Below are 17,110 nucleotides of genomic sequence, written 5' to 3'. Positions count from 1 at the left end.
CTGTGAACAAACCGAAGCTTGAAGCAAAACATTTTGCACGTGCTGGAGCTTGAGAATAGGACATGGCTGGATGGGTGTAGCTGGGACAGTTTGGTTTCTCCTGTTTTCCTGGGCACCCTTTTGCCTTCTTTTGTGAAGAACTCTCACCTGGCTTGGGGGCAGAGAATCCAACTGAGCTCCAGCAAGCCAAGCCATGGAAGAGCAGAAGCTGCGTGCTGAGAGGTGCTACCTGAGGATGGTAAAAGCTCAACACTTGTTTGTGGAAAGCGTGGAGACCACGATGCATCTCAGGGTGCTCCTGAAATACATCCTCCATCTCTGCATCTTCCCCGGCCTTTCCCTGCAGCTCCTGCTCCGTCCTGTGAGCATCACTGCATCCATGCAAGGGAAGGATTTCATAGAATCATAGAATTGCTCAGGTTGGAAAGGGCCTTCAAGACCATCAAGGACCTTCAAGACCATCAAGGACCTTCAAGACCATCAAGGACCTTCAAGACCATCGAGGACCTTCAAGACCATTGAGAACCTTCAAGACCATCGAGAACCTTCAAGACCATCGAGAACCTTCAAGACCATCGAGGACCTTCATGACCATCGAGGACCTTCATGACCATCGAGGACCTTCATGACCATCGAGGACCTTCATGACCATCGAGGACCTTCAAGACCATCAAGGACCTTCAAGACCATCAAGGACCTTCAAGACCATCAGGTCCTTCAAGATCATCAGGATCATTTCTCTTCCTTCTCTCTTCTCCTTGGAACAGCAGTGTGTTTCTGCGCCGCTTGACATTTCTTCTCGGATTCGGGGCTGAATTTTTAAAACGTAAGCAGCACAAACCCCCAAATAGCTCCGAGATCTGCTATAAATATACATATTGATCTCTGAAATACAAGAGCTCGGCTCGAACAGGGAAACCGTGACTCGCCGCACAAAATACTGCTTCATCTGTATTACCAAAGGTGGCATCAATAAGTGATGAAATACGGAGCACATCAAGTGCTTCTGATGCTTCGGCAGCAGCCACCACGTGAAGTCTCCCAGTCAAAAACGAGAGTCCTGTTAAGACAGTGCAACCCATCCCACCCCACGCTGCTGACACCCAACTTTTCACTGTCCCAACACCGATTCTTTTACGGCTGAGGTTACGGAGACGCTTCAGATGTGAACACATCAGCTGCCGGGCAGCTTCTTTATCCCACTGCTGCTGAAAACCAAACTGCCTGATGATAACAAAGGGCTACGAGGTCAACGCTAGGACGTATACGACAGCAGTGCAGCAGGGAGCAGAGATGGAAACGTGGCAGACGTCCATGGTTTCTGTTGTCCTTTTGTATCACGCCATAGCGGCACAGAAAAGTCACCTGCAGCTGTTGGTTTGTAGAACAATCCACCACAAAAGGGCTCCTAGCCAAGATTCAGGCGGCTGCCATCGCATGCAACAGCACCTCCCGCGTTTGCATCCCAGAATAATCCTGCTCTGCCTCGACCCCAGCGGGCTGGACGGATGATGGCTGCAGTGCTGTGTGGCTGCTGAAAACTTTCTGCTGGCAGCATCGATTCGGTTCGCCTGCAGGGTGAGAACTGCACAGCGAGCTTCATGCCATCCTATTTTTAGATGCTATTGGCACTGCGGCACCGTTTGAATCTCGGATACGCACACGGAAAACAGCTCTCCTGCCCAGGTTCCACTGCAGTATTAAAAGATAAAACAACAAGCCAATGAAAACCCACTCCATCCTGCTTCTGACGCAAGGTAGTTGCGTGTCTTCCCATCAGTGAGGCTGGATGCTACAAACACGGCAGGCCCCCATGGAGCTCGGCGACCACGCACGCAAGCTTTCCCCAGGGCCAAGCGAAGCAGGTGAAGTGCTTTTGGAACAGAGCAAAAAAAAAAGGAAAAAAAAAAAAAAAAAGAAAGCGCTTAAGGCTTCACAGCTTTAATCCGTTCAAGTTTAATGTTATTGTAATAAAAAAAAAATCAAGTATCTACCGCTGCAGGTTGAACTGGCATTTCCCAAATGACAGAAACGTGCTCCCTGCCCCGGAGGCTCACAGTCTACGTAACAAAAAAGGGAAGAAGGAAACAAGCAGTTTAACAGCTGTCAGCAGGAAGCGCTGGAGGACGGATCAGTTCACCTGCTTCCTGAACAGGCCCAAACAGATTGTCTGGGATTCAAACTGCTGACTGCCAGGAGATTTCTCCTCAGCACGGCGCACAGCAAAGCAAAACCGGTCCGCGTTCGTCGCTCCATGGTAACAAGCGGCCGCCGAACACTGACAAGTGACAAAGCATGGAATGCTCTGTCCCCACAGATTTCTGCTTTGGGAAAAAAACATACTGGGGAGTGCACAAAGAGAGGCTCACCACACACAGAGCTGTCCAGACATACCAGAAATCAAAGACCTCGGCAGCGCTAAGATGAGAAGAGGCCGCAGGCAAATGTCATGGGGAAACGCCTGCAGCGGTTGACGCTGCTGCACCAGTGGCTCCGTGCCATTCCTGCAGCACGAGCAGCTCACACAGGCTCACCCCGACCCGCTCCGGATTCTGCAAGAATTGGGTTAGCTTAAACCAGAGCTCAGAGCTGGCCTCGCTGCTTGGCTGCAGCAGGCACAGCAGCACTCCTGTCTTGTGCTCTGATGAAAGCAGGTGGCATTGAACAGCGAGGTCCTGGAAAGAGAGAGCTCACTCCTGGGCCGAAAGAGCTTCCAGGCTAACAGACCTGCCCAGGGACCAGCAGGAACCCGAGGAATCTATGATTCTAACACCTCTGTCCCTGCAAGCATGAGCCAGCCACCTGCACCTGCCCCTCAGCAGGCACCTGGGGACCGGGAAGTGGCAGAGGGGTTTCTAAAGCCCGATGAGCAACGGGGAGATCGAGCAGCAGCTTTGATCCAGGTCAGGCAGCATTGGGAGCCCTGAAGTCGCACGACGTATTTGGGCCATTCGCTGAACATGTTTCATTTTGGGATATAATGAAAGCCCATCCCCAAGATCAAAAGGCGTACGTACCCCACGCCACCAGGAGGAAAGGGAGATGATGACAATAATTAAATACAAAGGAAAAAGTGTTAACGTAGAGGCAGTTAGCAGAACGTTATCGCAACGCTCACTTCAGCCTGAGAGTACAGGCTCTGAGCACCATCTCTGGCTCACCAGTTGTTTCCCCTTTCAGTTCCACTGGGAGTCCAAGAGGTACTGGGAGGAGTCTGGGCGATGCCACCTCTGTTAGGTGTGCTCAGAAGCAAGACAAAAAGTGAAATTCCCCTGTCACTGCAGTCCAAACCCAGAGTCTCCCTGCAAGCTGCCAGCGAGACTTCATCTCATGCACGACTTTCATTTCCTGGAGTCTTCTGAACACGTCACTCAAGCTTGCCCATGAAACTGAGCACAGCAGAAATTCATCAAGGTATGCAGCCAGGGAAACTCCAGGTGAAAAGCAGCTGCTTCAATTAACTTAACCTTGCTGTAACCAGTTCAGGTAACTGACTCAAACCTGGAGAGACCCTAAACACTTTTGTTCTTAAGAGATTTTCAGCTAACTATGAGGTATTGCATCATCACCACCACAAAGAAGAGGGCAGTCATGCCGTGGTGGATCCTAATTCTACTTTGCTTGGACCTTTATGATAAATAGTTAGAGAGACTTTAATGCTGAGCAGCAGAGACTCTGTCCTCTCCTGCCTTCCTCGCCCAGGGGCTACAGGGCCACGTGAGCCCTGCACAATCTACAAGCCCTAGAGCGGTGCCTCCCTCACGTGATTCCTGACGGCGCAGTTCCTCTCTCGCAGGTGGATCTTCTCGTGCTGAAGGAGATGCTGCTTCTGGGTGAAGCGCTTCAAGCACTCGTTGCACTGGTACGGCCTCTCCCCAGTGTGGATCCTCTGATGCCGGATCAGGTTGGAGGGATGGCTGAACGTCTTCCCACAGTACGAGCACCAAAGGACCCCCGGGCTCCGGCCCGAGTGCACGCGCTGGTGGATGATGAGGGTTTTCTTCTGGGAGAAGCACTCCTGACACTTGCTGCACTTGTAAGGCTTCCCCTGCGCGTGACCCGGTTTGTTGCTGCGGTTGGTGTTGATGTTCTTCATGCACCTGGGACTGCCACGTGCCTTGTCCATGGCTGGGATGCCGGCAGGGGCTTTTACCCTCTGGTTCTGCTTGAAGCTCTCCGTGGCAACGTGGATCTGTTGGTGAGGCTGATGGATGAAGACGTTCTCATCTTCAGCGGGCTCACTGCCACACAGCGTGCTGTGATTCTGCTGCTGCATCAGCATCTTCTTCAGACATAAGCCCTTCCTGCACGCAACACATGAGTGAGGCCTCTCCTCGGGATAGTCTTGCCTGTAGAACGTGATGGTGCTGATTTCACCAAGATCACCTTCCCCGGAAGCAGATGGCACCAGCCTGCTCATGCTCTGGTTTCCCAGGGCCATAGAAGAGCTGTACTGACTGTCAAAGGGCAGCGCCTCGTTGGCACTCTGGAAAACCATGTCTTCTGATTCCCCGGGTAAAGCTGTGGGACACTCTGAGTCTTCAGAGTCCAGCTGCTCTATTTTGAATGCTATCACCTCATCAGCTGGAACTGAGGAGAAAAACAAAGGGGACATTCACTGCTGGGAGATGGGAGATGCTTCTGAAATCCCCATCCTTCCCCTGCCACCCTCGCATCAAACAAGCCCCTCTTACACAGGGAGCACGAAACGCAGCTGTACTGACCGAGTCAATTGAAAGACTAAAAGACAGAATGTGAGTGAGGAGCCCAGGGATGCTTCCCTACCAGCTGGCTCAGCAGCGAGTGCGAGAAGCCACGAGGGAGGGAGCGGAGAGAAGCGCTGCCTTCCAAGACAGCACACGTCAGCACTCCCCAGAGTTTCCAAAATTGCCTCCATCTGTCCTCCCCCTCCTAAGTGTTAAGATCTCATGAACCTGGGGTCGATGACTTTGCTTCCCAGTGCATCTGCTGCCCTCCATACACCAACGTCCCAGTATTTCACACTCTTCAGAGAGAGCACCGGCCCTTTCCATGAGATCCACCTTTCCTCTCCTCCCAGGATGTGGTGACCCACCTGTGCAGCCTCTTTATTGAAAGGGAACACACACTCACTCACAATTTTTGGCCTTGAGATGTGCCTGCTGCTGCTTTGGATGCAAGGAAGTGTCCCCTGTGGGCTCCCCTGAGGCAGTACATTTTCTCTGCGGGTTCGCTGCTTCTCTTCTCTGAACTAGATGCCTGGGAGGCTTTCTATTCACCATAAACCTATCTGGAACTTTCTCTTGTCATTTGTTTTACCCATACACTTTATTTCAGTTGACCTGGATAAGAATATGACCCATGGGTGGAAAAGCAACAAGGGTAAGGATGGGAGCTGCCAGCACACAGCCATTTGAAACACTGTGGACAGTGAGAGGGCAGAATCCGAACAGGGATCAGCCTCCTGTCAGGACAGTGTCACTTCCCAGTTCACCCGTGTTGTGGAGAGATGGACAGCAGAGAGGTGACAACACGCAGAGGTGACAGTAAGGGCAGACGTGAGAAAGAGCACTAGCAGCAGGACAAACACCATCAAAAACTGAGCAAGTCCTTTGGATGCCTCTGATGTAGCACAAGAAGAAGCAGAGACCAGGACTGAGAGTGAGGGGGAGAGCATGAAACAAGGAAATGACCAGTGAGCTGGGAACAGTCTAACAATCAAATATTACATCACTATTGGGAATAAAAGAGCCATCCCAGCTCGCTGGTGACTGTCCCAGCCTTCAGGAATCTGCTGAGGGCCTCCTCTGGAGCACAGCTCCTTCTTCTGAGACTGCTGCCACCAAGCAGAAGAAATGCCAGGGAAAAATATCAGAAGTGCCTCGTCTACCCATCACTTCAATCTTCCTACTCCATAATATTTCTGCCTGCTTTGCTAACCTCAGCAAGGCGCTTGCTCTCTCCCCAGGGCCCTGCACACGCTGGCCCACAGTGGGAACACTTGGGGTCTCCAGCTGCACAGCACATCGTGGCACTGCTCAGAACTCACCCACGCTGAGCTCAGTAAACTCCGCACCCTCCGTGGCTTCCTGCTCCTCCGCACATGCCTCTTCATTTTGCTTCAGAGCACCTGCAAAGCTCGGCTCTGGAATGCTGAAGTCTGCTAATGTAAAGAGGAAACTCCTTTACCAGGTATCCCAGCACACTTTGGCTCTTCCCTCGCTGCACCCAGCTTTGCTCCCAGCTACCCCAATTTCTTACACAACCTCTCCCCAGCATCTCCTGCTCCTATCACTGGGAGCTTTTCTCAGCCCTGGAGGCAGGGGGCTTCCTCCTTACCCTCACCCCCAGCTGATGATGTTTCAGGACTGCATCCTCCCTGGTTACGTCCAAGCACACACTTTCAGAACAACACTCACTGAGTCTAGGCAGACCCCCAGCCCCAGAAGGACCCCTTCATCCCCACAACACCATTGGTGACCCCCAGCCCCACAGACACTTCCTTCACACTCCCGAACACTGTTTTTTGCCTTCAAGTTTCTCTTGTTCTCTAGGGCACTTCACTCCTTTGCTGCCTTAGCTGCTTGCATCAGGTCTAAACATCAGACACTCTGCTAATGGGAAAGATCAAACCCATTATGTGTTTTCTGACACTGTGTTATTCCCCTTGAGCCTGCTCTTCTCGAGAAGTTCCTTCCACAGTAAATCAGGACCATCACCCTGTGACGTCCTCTGTCTGGGGACAACATCACACAATCATTATCCCCAAGGATAAAACTGCAATCAATTCATCTCTTGCCTGCACTCGGTTCTGTAGAAATCTCCTTCTGTCCCGAGGTCACCTCACTGCAGGGCGCTTCTCCTCTCTGAAGCCGGGACAGGAGGTCAGGTTTGGAGATTGCATAATCTGTTGAGGAACAGAGCTTTTAACGTTTTCATGCTGCATCAAACTGCCCTCATTGCTGCAGGTGACAGGAGAGGGAACAAGGTGCCTGCAGGGGTAAGCAAGGCCTGCAGTGGCCATGGGGAGGAATGCACCTCTGCAAACAATGCTGGCAGCAGCTGCACGCCCCAAAGCAGCTCCAGCAGCCAAAACACCCCACTTAGTGAGAGCCCCCTGCACGGCCCACCAGCAAATGGGCTCAGGCAGCCAACTCCATCCCATCACCAAAAACACCCGCAGCCCTGAGGGAAGGGGCTTGTAGGCTGCACTTGGCATGCAGCAGAGCTCTGGGAGAGTCAGCAGCCAGTGCCCACTCCAGTGAGTGCTGGACACTGAGGTACTGGACTCAATGCGAGCTGTGCTCTACGCTAGCAGTGGGCACAGGCTTCTCTGGGTTTCTACAACTTTGGTTCCTGAGTAAAAAGGAAAAAGTTCCCTGGGACAGCTAACCCAGAAGCATCAAGAACTGACTTAAAAAGTGTTATTTACCCAGGGAGTTCAGAGATTCACCGTTCCCTCTCAGCATGTTCTTGTACAGCTCCTTCTGCCATTCCTCCAGGCTCTCCCACTCTTGCTCAGCAAAGCAAGCAGTGTCGCTTTCAGATGCCTCCGGGGCCTGCAATTGTGAAAGTCACACACTCAGCCCTGGCACCGGTACCTCTAACATCCTTAAAGCACTGAAAAGAGACAACTTTTGCATTTCTATTCATCACTGCTACAATTCTGTGGTTCTGGTATGGTAGGGGCTGGAAGGGACCTCTAGAGATCATCGAGTCCAACCCCCTTGCAAAGCAGGCTCCCTAGAGCAGGTTGCACAGGTAGGTGGCCAGGTGGGTCTTGAATATCTCCAGAGAAGGAGACTCCACCACCTCCCTGGGCAGCCTGCTCCAGTGCTCCGTCACCTCACTGTGAAGAAGTTCTCATGTACATTTGTGCAGAACTTCCTACGCTTCAGTTTGTGGCTGTTTCCTCTTGTCCTATCGCCACGCACCGCTGAAAAGAGTCTGGCCTTGTCCCTTTGCCTCCCACTCCTTACATATTTATAAACATTCATCAGATCCCCTCTGAGTCCTCTTTTCTCAAGGCTGAGCAGACCCAGTTCACTCAGCCTCTCCTCATAAGAGAGGTGCTCCAGGCCCTTTATCATCTTTGTGGCCTTCCACTGGGCTCTCTCGAGAAGATCCCTGTCTTTGTGCTTTGTACTGCAGAGGGGCAGGATCACCTCCCTTGTCCTGCTGGCCACGCTCCTTTTAATGCACCCCAGGTCCCACTGGCCTTCTTGGCCACCAAGGCACATGGCTGGCCAATGGCCAACCATGGACCACCAGGACCCCCAGGTCCTTCACTGCACAGCTCCTCTCCAGCAGCTCATCCCCCAGCCTGTACTGATACTTGCAGTTATTCCTCTCCAGGTGTAAGACTCTACACTTGCTCTTGTTAAACCTCATCTGCTTCCTCTCTGCCCAACTCTCCAGTCTGTACAGGTCCTGCTGAATGGCAGCACGGCCTTCTGGTGTGACAGCCATTCCTCCCAGCTTTGTATCAGCAGCAAACTTGCTGAGGGTGGACACTATCCCCTCAGCAAGGTCACTGATGAACATGTTGAACAAGACCAGACCCAGCACTAAATCCTGAGGAACACCGCTAAATGCAGGCCTCCAACTGGACTCTGCACCGCCCTCTGAGCTCGGCCAGTCAGCCAATTCTCAACCCACCTCACCATCCACTCATCGATCCCACAATCCCTCAGCTTGATTATAAGGATGTTGTGGGAGACAGTGTCAAATGCCTTGCTGAAATCAAGGTAGACTACATCCACTGCTCTCCCCCCATCCACCCAGCTGGTGATGACAGCATAGAAGGCTGCCAGGCTGGCTGAGCACAACCAGCAGTTATCAAAATATATCAAGTGCTGAAAGGACGAAAGAAAATCTGCCTCAAAGCATCGTGACGATACAAAAATGACTCAGATCTTCAGTTTGAAGAAATTTCTTCATTTGTTCTAATTCTGGGCAAGCGTATTGTCAGTTTCTCAGTGTCCTGTTTACTTCAGTGTTATTTTCATGGGGAAAAACATGATTTAGTAACCATCTGTCCTCCTGCAGAGAGATTCAGTCAAATATAAACACATGTATGAACAACAACCCCCAGTTGTATTCTCATTTCTGACGCAGGAAAACATCCCCTTCACAAGCAGCTGATGTGCTTGGGGAGACAAAGCGGTTCCTGGGACACCTCAACCAGGTGCCACCAGCATCAGGGCACACTCAGTGCCCCCCAGGGACACCCTGGTTTCCCCCCCAAGAGCCGTCTGTTACCTTGAGGCCGGGGGGCAGGCGCAACATGGAGAAATTCCTGTTCTTCAGCAGGTTCTCCATGTGCTCCAGCCGCCGCTGCAGCTGCCCGTACTCCTGGATGAGAGTGCCCAGCACGGTCAGCTTGCTCTCCAGCTGGTTCCCAAAATCCACCACCGTTTTCTCACAGTCCAAGTACTTCTTTTCGGTGGTTACCGTCCTGCGCTCTAGGTTGAGCAGCCGGGAGGCGTGGGCCTCTACGCTCTTCTCCACCGCCTGCACGGCAGCCACCACCGTCCACAGCGAGATGCTGGCGGCGCTGCTTGGAACGGCTTCGCCCGGTGCTTGTGGGAGGCTGGATGAGCAGAGGCCGCTGCCGGGGAGCGCGGAGGCCATGTCCCGCTCCGAAGGAGAGGCTGAGGCCGGCAGCGATTCTGCTCCCGGTGCCCTGCAGGGTCCTCTGGCTGCTGAGGGTGAGAGGGAAAGCACTGAGGCCTCGGCACACCAGGAGCGGGTTTCCCTCCCCATATGGAGACACTGGGACCGAGCTTCTCCTCATGTGGGGACACCAGAGCTGGGTTTCCTGCCACATGGGGACATTAGAACCAGGGCATTAATCCTGGGTAGGCACGCCAGGATTGGGACATTAACTCCATGTGAAGACACCAGGAGTGGAGCCTTAATTCCATGCCAGGACGCCTTCCTCCCCATACAGGGACACCAGGACTGGGACGTTAACTCCCCACGTATGACACTGGGACGTGGCTTTCTCATTCTGCTGGGAAACTGGGACCAAGGTCTTAAGTCTGTTAGGGGGCACTGGCACCAGGGCCTTACTTCTGTGTGAAGACACCGGTCCCAGGCTTCCCTCCAAGTACAGAGTGACCAGGAGCAGGTTCCCACATGGGACCGGGGCCTTCCCTCCACGTGAGGACATGGGGCCTGGGGCCCTCGTTCTGTGTGGGGATCCCAAACCCTTTGCATTCCCTTTGTGTGGGGACATGGGGCCTGGGGCCTCAGTTCTGTGCGGGGACCCCAGGACGGAGCTTTCCCCCACACAGAGACACCACGACTGGGGCATTAACTCTCCGTGTGAGGACACCGGACCTGGGCCTTCCCCTCTATGTGGGGACATCGGGATGACGGGGCCCTCCCTCTCGGACCGTGGGATCGGGGCCGTCATTCCACGTGAGGGCACCGAACCCAGGGCCTCAATTCTGTGTGGAGACAGCGGGGCCTTAACACCGCATAAGGACACCGGGCCTACGCTTCCCTCCCCACACAGCGTCATCCGCAGCGGGTTCCCGTTCCCGCACAGTGCCACCGAACCACCCCCGCCGCACCGGGCCCACCTGCACCGCGCCCGGAGCCGCCGCCGCCGCCTCGACTGCACCTGGCCCCGTCCCGCCGGGAGGCACCGCCTCCTCCGCCGCCTTTTGCCACAGCGCCCCCTGCCGGCCGGAGGGCGCGATGCGCGCCGGGGAGCTGCCCCGCCTCCGCGTGAAGCACGAGGGCGGTGCACACCGTGCCCCGGCCAGCAGGGGGCGCTATCTGCACGAGGCGGGCGGTGGGAGCGATGGGGGAGGGTCGTGGCTGGCGGGGGTTGGGGGCTGCCCCGCTCCGTTCCGTCCCCTGTGGTGTCGGCGTGGGTCATGGAGGAGCTGCACGCTCGCATCGAGGCCCTGGAGCGGCGGCTGGAGCGGGCGGAGGCGGCGCTGAGGGACAGGGAAGCCTGGGGGCTGCGGTTGCCCTCGGTACGGCCCCGCTCGGGGGGGCTGTTGGTGGGGGTTTTGTGGCGGTTGGGGGTGCGCTTTGGGGGATGAGGGGGTTGTCATGGGTCTGGGGGCTGCTTATGGGGCCGTATGGGGGATCTGGGGGGGGGTCAGTCTGGGAACTCCTTATGGAGTTGCCGGGGGTCTGGGGGTTCGGCTGGAAGCTGCTTAGGGGGCCCCCGGGGGCGTGAAGGGAGTGTCTGTGGGGCTGGGGGTCCTTCTTGGGCTGGGTGTCTGCCTAGAGGATGCTTATGGTGCTGTCGAGGGAGCTGGAGGGGGGTTGGAGGGGGGTTGGTGGGGCCAGAGGTGAGTCTGGGGGCTCTGTTTGGGGCTGTTGGAGGGCTGGGGATTGAGCTGGGGGCTGCTTGTTGGGCTTGAGGGGGTGTTCGGGGGCCTGGGGGTCGGTCTCGGGGTCATGATGGGGCTGTTTTGATGATGGGAGTCTGAGGGCTGTTAGGGGGCCTTTGTTTGGCTGAGGGTCAGCCTAGAGGCTGGAGCGATGCCTGTGGGGCAGAGGATCAACGTAGGGCTTCCTTATGGGGGTCTGGGTGTCAGGTTGGGGATTGTTTGTGGGGCTACTGGGGGCTGAGAGGTTGTCTGTGGGGCTGCCTCACAGCCTGGTGGTTGTTGACGGGGACTTTGTGGAGCTGGGGGCTGAGGCTGGGGGATGCTTTTTTAGTTGCATGGGGGCTGAGGGGTCATTTGGTGGCCTGGGGGTGAAGCTAGGGGCTGCTTACAGGGCCATTAGGAGGCTGGGGGTGACTGGGGCTGGTACTGAGCCATGGGGCTCCTGTACAGGAATTCTGGGAGAAGGGTGATGCAGGCTGGATTTAGGTTTAGGGGTCGACTACGGGCCACTGAAAGACTGAGAAATCATTTGGAAGCAGTGCACTAGCCTATGGGATGCATATGGAGCTACTGAGAGGTTGAATGGGCTTTTGGGGGGAGGTGGGGCTGAGGGTGAGCCTGGAGGTTGCTTGTGGGGCCATTAGGAGGTGCTGAAGGGGCCTTTTGGGTGAATCTGCAGGGCTGCTAATGGGGCTTTTGGGGTCTGGGAGCTGGCGGCTGCGCTGAGCCCAGCCCTCTGCTCGCAGGTGCCGGTGACTTTCAAGGATGTCTTTGTGCAGTTCAGCAGGGAGGAGTGGGCCCTCCTGGATGACGAACAGAAGGAGCTGCACGAGAGCGTGATGCAGAGCAACTACGAAATGCTGGCGTCCCTGTGTATGCATCCGTGCTGGTTTGGCATTTGCCATCGCTACCTGGGCTGCTCTGTCTGGGTTGCTTTCCTTTACCTTTCACTGGGATCTCCAGCCCCTAACAATTCGCGTCCCCTCTGGGAGCGAGTGGTGGTTGGGGGACTCAGGAGGGGGTAGTAAGTGCTCGGTGTCTTCTCCTTGTGGAGAGCTGGGATGCCGTCCTCTCTGAATTGCTATACAAATTCTCACCGCCAAGATCTCTGTCGGGTTTCCCGTTAGCATCCCACGATGTCGTATGGTGTGGAATATCTCTCTGGTCAGTTTAGGTTCTGTCCCCTCGCAGCTCCTCGTGCCGCTCAGCCCATTTGCTGGCAGGACAGTACGAGAAGCCGAGAAACCGAAACGTCTGTGCAACTGAAACATCAGTGTGTTACCAACGTTGGTTTTCTCCTAAAGCCAAAGCAGAGCATCATACCAGACACTAGGAAGAAAATCAGCTCTGTCCAACCTGAAACCCTTGTGCTTGTCATTAATTCTATCCAGTGCTGAGATGAGGGAGCAGGGGGCTTGGATTTCCCTGCAGCTGGTGCCAGGGCTACCACTTAGCATCTCGTGGGCTCCCATCCGAGCGCAGCCCAGGTGAAAAATGAGACACAAGCCTAATCCTGCAGCAGGTCAGATTGTTTTCCTGTGCTTCGGGGCACTTTACACCTGTTGTACGGGGGAATTCTGGGAGAACAGGTTTCTGTTGCAACTCTAGGTGGAGCAGGGATGAATTATCAGATGAGCCAGAGGGTGCTTTTCAGATCCTCCGTAGAATTCCCTGTCTGTGCCCATAGCTCCCCACGAGCAGCTTGGAGATGAGGTGTTGATGGACAGGGACTGGGCTGTATGATGACAGTGCATGCAGAAGACAGTGAATGCACCTGCAGAGATGGTGTCACGTCCCTGATGTTTGTCACGCTCTTGAACAGGCTGTGACTTAGCCAGGCCTGGAGTCCTGTTGCAGATGGAAAGAGGAGAGCCAGGCATGCCAGCGGAGCCAGACTGGGAGGGTACAGCAGTGTCCCTGAAGCCAGCTGCAGGTGAGTGATGCTGGGTCTCACCCGTGCCTGGATCCTGGCTTTTGCCTGCTTACCAGCACGTCAGTGGTCCTTGCCCTCAGCCACAGGGACAGAGGCAGCTCCTGTGGCTGTGCACACACAGGGATTGTGTTGGGCATATCAGCAGCTTGGAAGTCTCCCCCGGTGCAGAGCCCAATGCCCTGAGACCCCAGGAGAGGACCCTCAGCCCCTGTGCTGGCTCCCATGGACCCCAGCAGCTTCTGGTGACAGTGAGTGCTCTTCTGTCCCCAGAGCTCGACTGTCCTGGCTCTGTGAGCGGCGAAGCTCTGCTGCAGGTGGAGGCAAAGCAGACTCCTGAGGGGAGATGCGGGAGCCTGGAGGACAGCGGGAGCCCAGCAGATGCACCTGACAGTACTGCACGTGAGTGCCTGGCGAGTCCGTCAAAGCGAGGGATCCTGAGCCCTGCCTGTGTCTCACCCAAGGTCGTAATCCCCCCCCCTCTGCCCTTGCAGCACACGTCCCTCAGGAAACCATTGGCGCCCCAGCGGACCTCAGCCACGCAGCTGCCTCCCCTCCCTGCCCCATCTCCACGTGCTGCCAGGAAGCGCTGACCCTGAGCCTGCCTCCATCTCCTCCCCCTGCAGCAGGTATGGGGCAGAGCCCTTCCTCCCTCCTGCCGCGCTGGGGGATCAGGGAGGGCAGAGAGCAGCATGGAGCTTTCCTGAGGGTTTTTGGACAGGTTTCTGCGTGATTCAGATGGGCCAAGAAGGGGTTAGCGTAGTAAATCCAGTTACCAGCTTTGAAACTATATAAAAATGGGATATGGTGTAGTGTAAACCAACCCACTCGGTTGATTTGCACTGAAGGATGAGCCCTTGGTGTATCTTTTGGACTCCTCCCATCCTGAGTGATGTTTGTCATCCCTTGAGGTGTCTGCAGTGAAGGGATGTAGTGGTGCCCTGCCTGTACCCTGCTGCAGTCTGGTTATGAAGGCACTGGGATGGAAGAAGAGAGTGGTGCTGGCATTGGTAGCAGCTCCTGGGCAAGGAGAAGGGGAGGCATGGGGAGAACCCCTTGGGTCTTTATGCCTTGGCCTCAGAACCAAGCGGAAGAGTGATGCTTGAGTTCTGCCCAATTTCCAACAGGTGCTGAGGTGAGGATCCCAGAAGAGGTCCTGCAGGAGGGGATTGGCATAGAGGAGGGTCTGCAAAAGGAAGACTTGAAAGATGCAGGGAGCAGTGGCCAGGATCTGGCAGCAGATGCTCCCGAAGAGCCGGGTAGGGAGGAGATGCCAGACCTTTGCCAAACAGCAGCACACGTGGATCCCAGCAGCTCGGCTGACCTGCTGGGAAAGCCAGTGAGAAGCGCGGGCAGGACCGCTGCCTGCCAGCGAAACTCGTCCCGAGAGAAGTTCTACAGGTGCGTGGTGTGCGGGAAGAACTTCTTGCTCAAGATCAACCTCATCATCCACCAGAGGAGCCACAGCAACTGGGTGCCGTACGTCTGTATCGAATGCGACCAGGCCTTCATGTCCAAGAAGAAAATCCGGCGTCACCTGCGGATCCGGGCGGCCACGGGCTTCTGTCCACCCTCTGACACCAAGGGGTGCTCCAGCCTGGTGCCCTGCGCGGCCGCCCAGCCCCACGACCAGGGCAGCGGCAGCGGGGAGCAATGGGAGAAGCCCAGCCCCAACCGGTTCCCGCTGTCCCCTCAGAAAATTATGTATACGTGTACCGAATGCATGGAGAACTTCTCCAGCCAGAACTTTCTGGTGCTGCACCAGAGGACGCACGCTGACCAGCATCACTTCACCCTGTGTCCCTGCTGCAACAGGAGCTTTGCCTGGGCCTCCGAGTTCGTCCGCCACCGCCAGAGCGACGCGGGCAGGAAGGCGTACTGGTGCGGAGAGTGCCAGAAAGCCTACAAGCGGCACGACCGCCCGCGCGGGCACCAGAAGACCGACGTGAGAAGGGAGAGCCCGTACGAGTGCAGCAGCAAGCTGCCTCTGCAGATTGCACCCGTTTTAAGCATGGATGTGTGAAATAGGAGGTGTAGGTGAGGAGGGTGAGAGGAGGGCAAGGGGTTGACTTCTGGGGATGGGGCTGCTGCCGTCCCTTCTCCTCTCGCCATCCTCGACCATGGGCTCTGGGCAGCGTGGCTGGGGCTCATCCCACCCTACCCAGCTTCCATGGCCTCGTGCTCCTCGTGCCTTAGGGCGGGAGGAGCAGCTGCAGCGGGCAAGAAGCTGGTTTGGGACTCTGGCTGTGGGAATCAGGTTGCTCCACACAGCTGCATGTAGTAGCTGTGCTGCACTGCTGCTGGAAAGCCTCCAGAATCATAGAATTCATGTAAAATCATGGTATCGTACAGTTTGGGAAAGATCTCTGCGGTCATAAAATCCAACTGTCGACCCATCACTATCGTGCCCACTAAACCACGTCCCTACATGCCATGTGTAGGTTGGATATTAGGAACAATTTCTTCTCCAGAGAGCAGTCAGACACTGGCACGGGCTGCCCAGGAAGTGAGTGTCTCACTGTCCCAGGAGGTGTTCCAGAACCATGGAGATGTGGCACTTGGGGACATGGTCAGTGGGCATGGTGGGGCTGGGTGGGGTTGGGGATCTCAGAGGTCTTTTCTGACCTTAATGATTCTGTGATTCTGTGATCTGCCTTTTTGTTGAACCCCCCCTTCTCCCCAGGACAGTGACAGTGACTGGGCAGCCTGTGCCAGTGCCCAACCACTCCTTAGAGAAGAAGTAGTTCCCAGTATCAACCCTGACCCTCCCTGTGCACAACATGTTTAAAAACCATTCGGATGTGGTGCTCGGGGACATGATTGCGGTTGGACTTGATGATCTTGAAGGTCCTTTCCAACCTCAGCTATTCTATGAGCCCACCCCCTCTCGTCCCATCACTGTTACCTGGAGCAGAGGCTCCAACCTTTCAGGAGCTGTGGGGAGCGATGCGGTCTCCCCTGATCCCCCTTCTGCTCTGGACTGACCCATCCCACTCCCTCAGCTGCTCCCCACACACAGCAGAGTGCTCCAGACCCCCGCAGCTTTGTTACCTTTATTTGGACACCCTCCAGCACCTCCATGTCCCACCACAGCTGCAGTGTCCTGTGTTTCTGCCCTTCCTGGAGCTCCTCCGCTGGGCCAGGCCCTGCTGCTGGCATAGGGTCTCCCCCCTGCCTGGATGAACAGTGGGGGATGAGGGGCCATCTTAGAGCTGTGAGGAGTGAGCTTAGGGGGGAGGAATTTGGAGGTAAAATGGTGGAATTTGGGAGGGTGCACTCTGTGTCGGTTGAGTGTTGCTGGTGGGCAGTGACAGAACGAGGGTGGGTTGTGTTGGAAAATAACATGGGGAGGGGATCCCGCTTCCCTGTGCCTTTGTGATGGGGGCTGTGCTGTGGGGCAGGCTGGTTAACTGGCTAATTAAACGAGTCCTGGGAATTCTGTGGCTCTGTGAATGTTTGTGGGGCTTTTGGGGACTGAGAGGTCTGGGGACATGGAGGGGAGGGGGGAGTCTGTGACTGAGGGAGCATTTGGAACTGGGAAAGCTGGGAATGTGTGTGTGTGGGGGAGCTGGAACTGGGAGGGGGTTGGGACTGGGGCAGCCAAGGGAGCTCCAAGATCGGGGGAGCTGGGAACTGCGCTTCTGTGAATGTTTTGGGGTCTTTGGGGACTGGGGGGAGGGAGTGGGGTCGTAGGAGGTCTGTGACCGACCGACATTTGGAACTGGGGGAGCGCGGGGAGCCCCGGGGCTGTGTGTGGAGCTCCGGGAGCGCCCGGGCGGGGCGGGGGGCGGCCGCGGTGAGCGCGGGCCCGGTGCGGCGCTGAAGGGAGCCGGGGCGCGGCGGT

The 17,110-nt window shown here is 55.8% G+C and overlaps 3 protein-coding genes across 6 annotated transcripts in view; 1 reads left to right on the top strand and 2 right to left on the bottom strand.

Moving 5' to 3' along the window:
• The window catches only part of LOC110390697 (GTPase IMAP family member 8-like), a 685,191-nt gene that overhangs the window by 486,456 nt on the left and 181,625 nt on the right, over window positions 1-17,110 (bottom strand). The gene's annotated exons all lie outside the window — the stretch shown is intronic.
• On the bottom strand, window positions 1,926-10,660 carry LOC110390718 (zinc finger protein 777-like). Of its 3 annotated transcripts, none has more exons than XM_021382166.1 (6): window positions 10,569-10,660; window positions 9,241-9,680; window positions 7,412-7,538; window positions 6,779-6,886; window positions 6,029-6,142; window positions 1,926-4,590 (listed from the first exon to the last, which is right to left on the bottom strand). In XM_021382166.1, the coding sequence occupies exons 2-6, from the start codon at window positions 9,610-9,612 to the stop codon at window positions 3,743-3,745; spliced, it is 1,569 nt and encodes a 522-aa protein (XP_021237841.1). In that variant the 5' UTR covers window positions 9,613-9,680; window positions 10,569-10,660; the 3' UTR covers window positions 1,926-3,742. The 3 variants fall into 3 exon arrangements, with proteins under 3 accessions (XP_021237841.1, XP_021237840.1, XP_021237843.1); XM_021382165.1 differs by having other exon boundaries at window positions 9,241-9,683; window positions 10,569-10,638; XM_021382168.1 differs by having other exon boundaries at window positions 6,029-6,139; window positions 9,241-9,683; window positions 10,569-10,638.
• LOC110390720 (zinc finger protein 777-like) lies at window positions 10,801-16,702 on the top strand. 2 transcript variants are annotated; one of them, XM_021382171.1, is made up of 6 exons: window positions 10,801-10,970; window positions 12,116-12,209; window positions 13,159-13,269; window positions 13,540-13,668; window positions 13,761-13,895; window positions 14,394-16,702. In XM_021382171.1, exons 1-6 carry the CDS (start codon window positions 10,869-10,871, stop codon window positions 15,287-15,289), a joined length of 1,467 nt encoding a protein of 488 aa, XP_021237846.1. In that variant the 5' UTR covers window positions 10,801-10,868; the 3' UTR covers window positions 15,290-16,702. The 2 variants fall into 2 exon arrangements, with proteins under 2 accessions (XP_021237846.1, XP_021237845.1); XM_021382170.1 differs by having other exon boundaries at window positions 12,083-12,209.

Source organism: Numida meleagris, unplaced genomic scaffold (assembly GCF_002078875.1).
Source record: "Numida meleagris isolate 19003 breed g44 Domestic line unplaced genomic scaffold, NumMel1.0 unplaced_Scaffold180, whole genome shotgun sequence".
Lineage (NCBI taxonomy): Eukaryota > Metazoa > Chordata > Aves > Galliformes > Numididae > Numida > Numida meleagris.
This window is presented reverse-complemented; position numbering and strand designations above follow the sequence as displayed.